This window comes from Neolamprologus brichardi, chromosome 7, assembly GCF_056152115.1.
Source record: "Neolamprologus brichardi isolate AB-2024 chromosome 7, ASM5615211v1, whole genome shotgun sequence".
NCBI classification, from domain to species: Eukaryota; Metazoa; Chordata; class Actinopteri; order Cichliformes; family Cichlidae; genus Neolamprologus; species Neolamprologus brichardi.
The window spans coordinates 22,668,701-22,680,341 of record NC_142110.1 but is presented as its reverse complement, the minus strand read 5'-3'; the positions used below and the strand labels follow the sequence as shown (position 1 = coordinate 22,680,341).

General features: G+C 38.5%; 1 protein-coding gene across 1 annotated transcript; it reads left to right on the top strand.

Moving 5' to 3' along the window:
• The first annotated feature begins 1,292 nt into the window (after nt 1-1,292).
• On the top strand, nt 1,293-10,954 carry rerglb (RERG/RAS-like b). Its single transcript, XM_006782367.3, has 5 exons — nt 1,293-1,557; nt 4,766-4,822; nt 5,582-5,655; nt 7,065-7,213; nt 8,018-10,954. Exons 1-5 carry the CDS (start codon nt 1,506-1,508, stop codon nt 8,301-8,303), a joined length of 618 nt encoding a protein of 205 aa, XP_006782430.1. The 5' UTR covers nt 1,293-1,505; the 3' UTR covers nt 8,304-10,954.
• The last annotated feature ends 687 nt before the right edge of the window (nt 10,955-11,641 follow it).

The following is an 11,641-nucleotide window of genomic DNA, read 5'->3' as shown; positions in this document are numbered from 1 at the left end:
AGCTATTTCAGGGTGATTTACAGGCTGTAAGTGTCACATTTTGTGTGAAGGCTGACACTGAAGGAGATGGATTGCTTGTCTGAATCAGTTTCATTGGATGTGAGGAGTATGACTGATGCTCCAATCAGTGTTTTTATTGCTGCTATATTGCTTCAGTACTTTGAGCTGTGCAGTTGATAAAGTGTGTAACTAAAAATCAGCAAAAAGTTTTCCACATCATATCACTGCCATTCCTTTTCCCTGAAACCAAAACAGGAAAACATCAGTGTAAGCATGGCAAGAAGGTAAATTATGGTTTATATGGAATGCCAGTCCTGGCAGAAAAAATAGGTTTTTGCTCTTTAACTAAGTTTCCTTAAGCTGACTAACCACAGCAATAAAAATATGAATCATTCTTCAGTCACAGTTACAGAATGGGACAGAAATAAGTCAACAATAAATGTGAAAAATCAACAGCTCGTGCACCGCAACCCCATTGTTACCTATCATACACTCACTGTTCACATGCCGCTAGTCACATGATCCAGTTATAGTGTCCAATCAGAACAATAAATCAACCTTTCGTGAATGATATAACCCCCCCCCCCCCCCCCATCTATTATTTTAATTGGCACTGATGTTCCCTCAAAGTTAGTTTCTCTTGTAGATAAACATTATGTAAATGGTATTCACAGCAAAACTTTAAAAATATCAGCTACAATGTGTTAAAATATAAAACTGTAGTTTTGATTTTTCTTCACAATTTTCAAAGCATTATCACTTATCATTATTATGATACTTATCATTATTATGATAAGTATAATGATAAGAGATTTCACTCAACATTATCACAGGTTTTGTGTCATTTATCTTTAAAAATATATTTTCATTACCATGTAACTCATTGCGGTAATGCATTATTTTTGCTTCTTGTAATTCTATATTTCCTTATATTGACCATTTCTTGGCAAACAAGCATAACTGGCTTCCATACCATTATATCATTACCCCATGAAAAATAGCACTAAAAGCCATAGATGAAAGCAAGTCCACAGTTAAAATGTTAAGAGAAGGACCGGCACAATAGGTTTAGTCAGTCATGACCTTTGAGCAAGCTCTGCATAGGAGGGGGCAGAGGCAGAGAGGAGAAATAGGTCCAAGAGAGGAATGAAAGAAGGAAAACAGACAGACTGAGGGGAAAAAAGAGAGAGCGAGAGAAAACAGAAAAATGAGAAGTGCGTGAGAGAGAGAGAGAGAGAGAGAGAGAGAGAGAGAGAGAGCGCAAAAGAGCTCCTGGCAGAGAGACAGAGACCAAAGAGGAGGGTGCTTGTTTTCCCCACTCTCCTCTGCCTCTGGTTTTAAAATGTGAAACAGCTCTTTGAAGAGAAAGAGAGGGGAGGGCAGTCATGTACTTCCACTCTGCTTCAACGATAAGGAGTGTTTAGTGAGCTGAGGCTAACCTAAATACCAAACGCAACACAGAACTGCAGCTAGAGATACAGCTGAGGACCTGACACAACACAGGCATGAACGACATCAAGCTGGCCCTACTGGGAAGCCAGGGGGCTGGGAAATCAGGTAAGTACTTGAGAGTGATTTAGTGATCTATAAGGGAGAAAAAGTGTCTCTTTATACTTGTATCTCAATAAAAACTGTAAAAACTGTCAAGTCTGCTGACAAGGAAGTTATGATGCCTTAACTTCAAACCACCTTATTTAACTTGCTTATTTTACTTATTACCTGAATTTAAACATATCTCTGCTATTGTAGCAGTTTGGCGTGTTTTATCATCATTTTATTTTTTAATCAACTGGTCAACAAATGTCATCAAGTTCTTAATTTTATGGTTATATGCTACATTGTGTTGATTTTGCTTAGCTATCAGTCAAAAACTCAAAGAATATTCAGTTTACAGTACAGTGCATAAGACAACTGGTAAATCAGAAGAGTTGGCATTTGTTCTTGAAAAACTGATAATTAAATCAAAATTGTTGCTAACTAAATTTAAAAACAATTAAATGATAAAGTGACAAATTGTGGCTGATTTAACATGTTTGAATTTCCCCTCTCAGACATTCAGTGTCTCAGTTATATTAAATTTAGGGCCAAAGATTTTGTAATTATTATAGAACATACACAATGTAGCTTAACACACTTTTCTGAGGTGAGCTAAAGATTTTAAAGAATGTGACTCACGGCTCTATCTGAGTACGATCCTGCTCTGCATAGCTTGGGCGAACTTATCATGGTCTTCATCAAAACAGACGCTGGACAGAATTATGTGCATAAATACTTTAGAGACATTATTACATATGTGCTCTAAACAGTAATGCAGACGTGTAAAACAACAAAAGCTCTCCATCATATAATGATTTAACAGCTATTTAGTTCAATTCGGGTGTCTTTATATTGCACCAAACCATAACAACTGTTGTGTCGAGTTACTTTATAATGTAAAGAGCTGACAGTATTCTGAAGAAAACCTCAACAAGCAAGATTTTGGCAACAGTGGAAAAGAAAAGCTCCCTTTTAACAGGAAGAAAACTCGGCAAAAAACAGGCTCAAGGAGGCTCAAGGAGGCGCTGCAATCTGCTGCGATCTGAAAAGAAGTTTTGGTGGTTTTTTGTTGTTGTTTCCAGTCAAAACATGATGATACTGCTGAGACTGTGAACTATCTGAGATCTGTCTATTTTGTCTTCTACCAAAGGAAAGTGTAATTTCTGGATAGATCTCTTGATTGCAATATGCTAACACTTGAAAACATGTCACTTTGACCACAAAACAAGTTTTGTTTAAAATTTTTGAAGGCGTACTTTTTAACTAGCCAGCCATGGAGCATGAGAGTTGATTTTTGATTCAATTCAGTTTTATCTATGCAGCTCCAAATCACAACAAAAGTAACCTCAAGGCACTTTATATTGTAAGGTAGACCCTACAATAATACATACAGAGAAAAACCCAACAATCATATGACCCCCCTATGAGCAAGCACTTTGGTGACAGCGGGAAGGAAAAACTCCCTTTTAACAGGAAGAAACCTCCGGCAGAACCAGGCTCAGGGAGGGGCGGCCATCTGCCGCGACCGGTTGGAGAGAGAGAAGGAAGACTTCTTGTAAACTTTGACAAGAAAAGGTGATTGAAAAGTGTGATTAACTATGAATATTCCCACAGAGCCAAACCACAATCAATTCACAGAGTGGAAAAATCTCTTCTTAGTGTTTCTCGACACTTCTACAGGCTACAGCTAAAACTTAAATCAGAGCTAAGCAAATCACCAGGGTACCACCAGGTTTATGCTGGGGTCATGTCATGTCATACCCATAATGAAAACAGCAGAAATGACTGGGTGCGTGACTATTATGGTGCAAGTACAGCTCATTCAAAAACACGGTAAACAAAAAAAAAAAACATTAGGTTGAATGATAGCAGAAATTAATATTAATTAATTGCATGTCACTTTTTTTGGCATGCGATTTTAACTGTTATTTGTGGTCCAGGAAGAGTGGCCTTGAGAAATGAACAGTAATTATTTTTAGCTGTGAACACTTCCAAGTTTGAATAAACATGTTTCTCTTTTCTTCCAGCATTGTGTGAGCTCTGGTTTTGCATTACATAACCAAAGACAACAGTGGATTATTGGCTCCATTCACTGAGGTTTAACTAAACTAATAAGACCATTTCTCCCTCCAGAGATTATCTGCCTTTGTTTTAAAACTCCTCAGTCACAGGGCTTAGTTCAAGGCTGGACAGAGGAAAGCACAACATGTTTTATCAATAAGTCAATCGGCCTGCTGCTCCACCTGTGGTGTTGTTTAGAGTGTAATTTGATCTTGGCTTTCACTGGCTTTGATGTGTTGCAGTGATAGTTTGTTATCTTGTTTTTTTGCTTGTTTTTTTCTATGTCTATTTTAAGTTTCATGTGTGCATATTGGACCATTTAGTATTTTTTATGGGTTCTTCGGAGAACCAGTTCATGCAACCATACTTCAGTTCTCCTGTTTGGACACACTTCAGATTGGATTTTTAAGCTCTTGTTAAAAATGCTGTCTAGGAGAAAGCATTACTTATGATTCTGCTTCTGTCTGTGAGAGGGTGGTTCAGACTGTACTGTACAAACCTTTTAAAACAATGGGACATGGCCATTCTTGGTGCTTGGCAGTGAAGCAGAGCTGTTACCTTGGAGATGCTGTAGCTTATGGAAGCTGTATGTGGGTGCTTGAGTTCATTCGACATGTTTTTCTGCTCCCTTCTGCTCTATTTGTTGCTTTCAACGCGTCTTTTATCTTTGAATGTATCTTTGTGTGACAATGGAACCAGGACAATTCCTATTGTGTTAAGTCCTAAGTGTTGAATGTCCATATCCATGTTTGTGTGTCACCATGTCCTAACCTCTGTACAACCCCTCAAGAGGCCCACTATTAGGAGCAAGCTTCCAGAGTTCAGCACTTGAAACTTCAGCCTTTAATTTAAATTGATTGTCTTGTGGGACCAAAACTGGCCCAGTCAGTCAGTTTTATGTGTAGCTTGCAGTGTAGAGGCAAAGCACAGGCTGGGGGGGATTTAACTATTCAGCTTGCCAAATAAGCACACAGACCTTCCAGGAAAGCCGTGCAGCATTCTTTTATGTGGGGCTTCAGTTTCATCGCTCCAATCCTGGAGACATTTAACACGGTGTTGTGCCTGCTGGGGTGAACAAGGCTCCCCCACCCTTCATCACTGAGAGGGATGAGTGTGTAATGATGCCATGATTCATTTTATTGTTTTCCATTTCATCTCCTTTCTCCAGCTGTCCTTGTGCGCTTCCTGACCAGGCGCTTTATTGGTGAATATGCCTCAAATACCAGTAAGTGTTTCCAGATTTCATATAATGGCACTTTGATGAGGTTTTGGTCTAGAAGATTGCTCTCATCCACTTAGAGATGCAACATTTTCACCTGTGCATTCATGGACAAGGAAAATATTGTCCTTTTGGGTAATAAACCTTTTGCAGGCAGGTAATGTAGACAATCCTGTCGTGTAGCTGTTTTGACACAGCTTCCAGTGTTTTAGCTCAACATTTCTGATAGTATAGTTGGATATCTAATGGATTTGTATTTTTATACTATTTTCTATTTGTGTTTATCATAAAGATGCTGTTATCCTATATCCTTTATTGTAATGATGTAATTGTGGTTTTCACTGTTTTCATTACCGCTTTAGGCATTGATGCTTCTGCAGCAATGACGCTACTCTTGCTCTGTTAGCCGTGATTATAAGTCATGCAGTGAATAGACATGGAAAGTTAAAATAAATAACAATAAAGTCAAAATATATACTTGTGTATGTATGTCTGACCCATCACAACTTTTTAATTATGCTTGATACACTAGCAGTCCAGTTCCTGTAAAACAACAACAACAACAACAACAACAACAAACTTTGTAGTAAAAGTAGATTCATGACAAATTCATGGTAATGTTAATACCTGGTAATAGATTTGTGTCTTGAAAGTGTTAGTAAAAACTGATGAAAGTCCCAAACACCACATTTTTGACATGTTCCATGTGTAATTTTGACATCCATCAATATTTTGTTATTTATGCATTTTGTATCTCCTCCACAGACTCTTTGTACCACAAAAGACTGTCGATCGAAGGCAGGCAGCTGAATTTGGAGGTTTTTGACCCCTGCTCTCAGGTAAGACTCTTGTTTTTATTATTAACAGAATTATATTAGAAAAGCAGAGCTGCAGCAGGACCACCAACTTTTCCCGTTGTTCTTCTAACATTTCATCTGGAGGACCACCGACAAACCACTGACAGGAAACAAACTAAAAAAATGAAAATCTGACACTGATGAGAATAATGCCTTTTCAAGAAAATTCACCAAAACTACTCATAAAGAAAGTCAATTTTTACATTCTTGAGTAATTTTGTTTGACTGTCGGGCCATAACCAAAATTTGGTTTGCCTTCATCTATCTATCATCTATCTATCAAAACAGTGGTTTGTTTTCAGGCTGCTGGAGAGCTGCCTGTGGCTTAGCTGTAGTCATGTGTTCACTTAGAGTTAGCAAGTGTGGGAATATAAGGATTTATGAGAGTATCCCGAGGAGATGAATGTCCCTTTGAAAAAAAGGGGAGCCATATAAACCTCTTACTTCTCATTCAACAAAACTAAAGACCTGAGAGGGACTTTACTACAACGTTAGTGTTTTATTGGAGTACCCTGGCTCAAAACAAAAAACAGTCATTGTCTTTGTCATTTAGACGCCCTGTAATATTGCTGTCACATAAGGAACACAGAGTCACAATCCAGCCCTTCTGACCCGGACTGCATTAAAAGAAGTCAGTAAAGAGAAAAGGTTTAAAATCGGGTTTTATAGCACTCAGGTGTGTCCCCAGGCCTCAAGCCCTTCTTACACTGTTTATGTCAAGGTCACAAACGCTTGTAGGCTCACTCTGAATTTATTTACTGGTGTTACTGATATTGTTAAGGCACCACTTTGAAATGATTTCTGGTATTAGTGACTTTCAGCTGCTCACTTGTCACAGAGGGTTGCCACAGCAGCTAGCTGTGAGTTTCCTTTGGCAGGGTTTTACACCAGATGCATTTTCTGACACTTTCCAAAAGGGATTTGTATCTCTGGATGGAACTGAACCAGCAACCCTCTGCTTGCTGAGCAAATTTGTAAACCAATATGCTATGGATCCATAAAAGGAAAGCATTTCAATATTACAGTTATGAAAACTAACTGTAAGATGCTTGATTAGCAAAAAGAGCAATAAAATCAAATCTGTATAATCAATGGGAAGACAGTAATGCCAATGTGCATTTGTCAAAAAAGTATAAAAGCAACTCAGTTTTGCTCAAAACAGGGAAATAAAAATAAAAATACAAGGTGTTTTCAGCATTGGAACACATCTATAGAAATAATAATGGTATCCAGCTATATTATCATAATACCATCCATAGAAAGTGACACAGTGTAAAGGATACAGGCTCCAACTCTTTTTTCCTGGTCCATAGGAAAATCAACCCAGTCGGCACGTTGACTCGGGACAAACTGGATGATACCAACATAAAAGCACATGCTCTTCTTGGCAGGGTTCGGAGGCCAGGTGTATACTTGAAGAGCCAGTGGACTGGGCAGATGGCTTTGTGGTGGTGTACAACATCAGTGACCGCACTTCCTTCATCAATGCCAAAAACATCCTGCGGCAGATTCGGGAGACACGCATGGAGAACTGCAAAGGGTCAGCAGAAACTTAATAACAGATGCTGCTGACACATAATGGATGTTTGGATTGGTTGTTATTTAACAGTAATTCTGGGTGCTACAACAATGCCTGTTTTGAAATGAAGGCAAAATCCTACATTCAATTCTACAATTTCAAATGTCAGATGAAATCCTCATGCAAAGAATGAGTAATCAGAGGTTTAAATTAAAGTGGCAAGTCCGGAAAATGACATACACCCACTATATGAACTGAACATGCTGAAAACGCTCCAGGAAAACAACAAAACAAAGTATCTGTGCCCTAGGTTCTTTGTAACTGGACATGAATCTACATGCACTTTTGAATTTGAGGAATGCTGGGAGTCCTGACTGCCCTCCTACAAACTCAAACTCATAAATGATTCATGATTTACAGGGATTGCCAGCGCAGATGTCTGATAAATTTAAGCGTGAAAAAAACAAACAAACAAACAGGCCATCTACATCTATCAGGCTGCCTGGCAGCATGCCAAGGCATCCTGATAACACGGAGGGAAGAGCTGTGTAGCCTAATGACAGGTATTTGAGAATAAATGTAGATCACAAGTGGAACTGTTGGATTGTGTGAATGTAAATCAAGCACAGCTAGTTAAAACATCTGCTTTACGCTCAGAAAGATAGGATAGGTTGCTTAATAGCCAAAATTGTTGCAATGTTGTGAGCAAAAGCACACAAAAGCTGTAAAATAAAACACATTTGCCTCTGCATCCTCTTCATATTGCTATCCTCAGTCATCTTGCAGACTGATGGTGTTAACGCCTCCCTGCTGTCTGTTTTTCAGGGAGATGGATGTTCCTGTTTGCCTGGTTGGCAACAAGCAGGACCTCTGCCATGCTCGTCAGGTGCGTGAGGATGAAGGCCGCGGTCTGGCGCAGGAAAACCGCTGTAATTTCCAGGAGGTCTCAGCAGCCGAGAGTTACCAAGACATTGCCAACCTCTTCACACAGCTCATCCGGCAGGTGATGGAGCACCTGAAGTATCGCGCTGACAGACGACGCTACAGCGGCTCAAAGTCTATGGCCAAACTCATCAACAATGTTTTTGGCAAGAGGAGGAAGTCCGTATGATGATCCCAGTACAGTTAGCAGCTAATCGGACACTGAGATGTCCCTGCTGTACGTGGCCCTTAAGGGGATGCATCCTTAATGTGTTGGGTTGGATGTGTGATGTGTTGGTCTATACACTCAGCAGAAAACTGTTGAGTGTATAGACAATGACAGAAACAGTGAGCCTCTTTATATCATGAGCAACATGAGTGGTTGATGGAAAGATTCAGACGGCCATAGTTACTAAATTTACAGGCAAAGTTTTGTTTTTCCTTTGGTTATTTTGACTTTGCCTTGGGTATGTTTCTCTGATGAAAGGGCCAAATACAGTGAGGCAGTCAAAAAAAAAGCAGGTATGTTAAGTAAAGCAACACTATAGAGGAGAGGGAAGCATAAAAAGATATTTACTACATACACTTTTTGTACTTTTTCTCTTAATGTGTATTAACTGAACCTTTGGTGAAATGCCTACTTTTTATATTTAAAGGACCTGTGTGTATTACCGGCATCTAGAGGATAAAGATTGCAACTAACTGAATACCTGTCACTTTCTAAGCCTGTAACTAAACCTAATTTGGCCTCCAAAATAGCCTTTCTATAGAAACAGTTCCACTTGTCCATCGTGGGCTGCTGTACAAGCATCAATATGAGGAGCTATGTGTAGGAGCACTTGCTTCCTGTATAAATATGCAGAGGTCAAAAAACATGTTTATTGTTAATTATTAGACCATGGGTTTCCAATCACTGACTGTACTTGGTCACACTTTCCAAAAACAGATCGGATCTGGCTGAGAGACTGAAAACAGACGTGGAACGTGATCATTCCACAGCAATCAGCAGCTCTTGTAAAAATTGTTTTGTTTGTTTTATTTTAGTTGTTTTAACATTTGTTAATACTTTATCAGGTTTTTAATGCAACGATAACAATCTGTTACATAGCTACGGCTACTTTCTAGGCAAACTTTCTGTCTGATTTATTGGTGTAGTTTAAGTGTATGAAAAAAGGTTACCTTAACACTTTATCTTTTTATCTTATTCCAACAACACAACATGGCAGGCTGATCAGCTGTCTTTTATTTGTCGAACGCTCGCACTGCATCACCGACTCCTGCATCAGTACAGTGTGGGCCAACAGTGATGACACTGAATGAAACTTTCAACACCATATTGCATGTCTTCATTTTGTGATTGGTTCAGTTAGCTTTACTTTACCACAGTATTGCCCCTATAGTTCAGCGTTGTGTAGTCTTTTGCTCAGCATCCTTTTATACTGGTATAATATTTTAGAGACAGTATAATTGATATTACATGGTTATTTTAAATGCACGTTAAATGTATATTCTCATAGTAATGCCACTCTTTGGAAACCATAATGTTTTATTTACTGGATCACTGAACTGTGATTTGTAATACGCATACTGTTCAAATCCTCTGATTGTCTAATACATAATATAGTTTATTTAACAGCTCCTGCTGTATGAACACTTAGTTTAGCTGTGGTCATTATCACTAAAATGCTGAACGTTACATTTAACGCAATTTATTTAGTTGAATGGAAAAGTCCAAAGACATGAACTGGGTTAACTGGCGATTCCTCTGTGTTAGCTTTGGAGTCTTGAGATCTGTCCAGTGTGCACCCTGCCTCTTGCCCTGTGATAGCGGGGATAGATGTGTGCTTTCTCAGATTCTCAGGTCTTTTTTGGAGATGATGAAGAAGATTATAATACTTAGGGTAGTGACATGTCAAATACAATCAGTGTGTAGTGTGCCTTGGCTTCTCGGTTTGCTTCATTGGCGATGTGTGGTTTAAAAAGACGAAACAACACCAACTTCACAAACCAGCAGCTACACCCATCAGTGTCTGTGCCAAGTGAGAGGCATATACCTATATCAGTGCATGGCTGTGTGGCTGTCTGGCCATTGTGTGTTCTTTAACTGACACTCGGACTCTTCCTATGCACCCTTTAGTCTTACTTTATTGTAAAGGTGGAACCTGTATGTCGTATGTTGTTGTATCCTGTTTGCTTTTAATGACAGATAAGATAAAATAGTATTTAATTGGACTAGAAAATAATGCATCTATTACAAGGTGATATCAATTTTAATTTATTGTTGCACATTGTACTCAGCTTCGGTTGTATACTGTATGTATTTTGTATAGATTCAGTATCTTAATCTTGTATTTATTTGAGTTAAAAAAAAAAAGAAGAAGAAAATGCCCTAAAAACTTAACACCATACTGTAGAAATAACACATACCAAGTGAGGGCATGAAATTTATTCAACAAAATGCTGTTTTTCTTCTAAAGAAAAACTTCTTCTCAGTTATGTCACCATGATTTTCTACAGAAGGAATGCACTGTGTATCATGAAAAATATCTTCATCTATGCAGTTTTTTGTTGATGAATGCTCTTTTTTTGTAAATGCTGTAAAAACACTGGTTATTCCAGAGGAAATTAAAGTTAAACATTGATGGCTGTTTTAGCTCTTCACGGGGACTGCTGTTTCGCTTTGAGCTTAATTTTAATTAGATGTCCATGAGAGAGGGCATTACTCTAAAGCCTTTAGTAAAAAAATAATTTCCTGTGCTAAAAATAGAAAGACAAGAGGCAGAGCAGTGAGGGGAGAAGCTCCATTGTTATGCTGAATTTTAGCCTCTTAAACAAAGCAAAGCTCCCTCACGTTTCCACTAGATGGCAGCACAGATCACGATGACGATCTGGCCTTGAGTTTAATAATTTCCTGCAGATCATTACATGAAGGAACCTTTAAATACAAGCGCGCTCATGCTCACAGGTGTACACACGGGTGCTCACACACACAAACTACACCCTTTTTGGCTCCTACCTCAAAGCACCCTGTGCGCTGTCGATCTTACGTGCTGCACAATAATGTTTAATATTTAGTATTTACTGTTATATTCCCATAGATCATCGTGATGTTGTTTATTCTGTTGCTCTTTTTTTTTCTTCTGCTTGTTTTCTCTTTTTTCTTTCTCAACAGGTGATTCAGGTGATTGATATATGTATTTTTTGTCTGTTTATTTTGTTGGTTTTTATTTTTTGCCCTTCTCCCCCGTCCCTCTTCCCCGCTGTTTTTCTTTCCCTCTTTCTTTCTCCCTCTTTCTTTTCCCCAGTCAAGTCTGTCCCGTATTAAGCAAGTGAAAATAAAATAAAATAAACAATAAAAGGTGAATCAAATAGACCATTACGGCAAGGCTGGGATGGTCCATTTGGTAAAGTGAATCCATTGGGCATCTTTCTTCGCCTTTAGACAATAATTCTGATGGCAAAAGAGCCAAACGGGACAGGCAAAAAAAAATAAAAAAAAAATAAAAAAATAATAATAATAATTTCTTG

Excerpts from the sequence above, each read along its gene's own strand:
- rerglb (XM_006782367.3), top strand. The coding sequence starts at position 1,506 with ATGAACGACATCAAGCTGGCCCTACTGGGAAGCCAGGGGGCTGGGAAA. Across the intron at positions 1,558-4,765 it reads CCAGGGGGCTGGGAAATCAG|CTGTCCTTGTGCGCTTCCTG; the intron begins GTAAGTACTTGA and ends TCCTTTCTCCAG. Across the intron at positions 4,823-5,581 it reads TGAATATGCCTCAAATACCA|ACTCTTTGTACCACAAAAGA; the intron begins GTAAGTGTTTCC and ends TCTCCTCCACAG.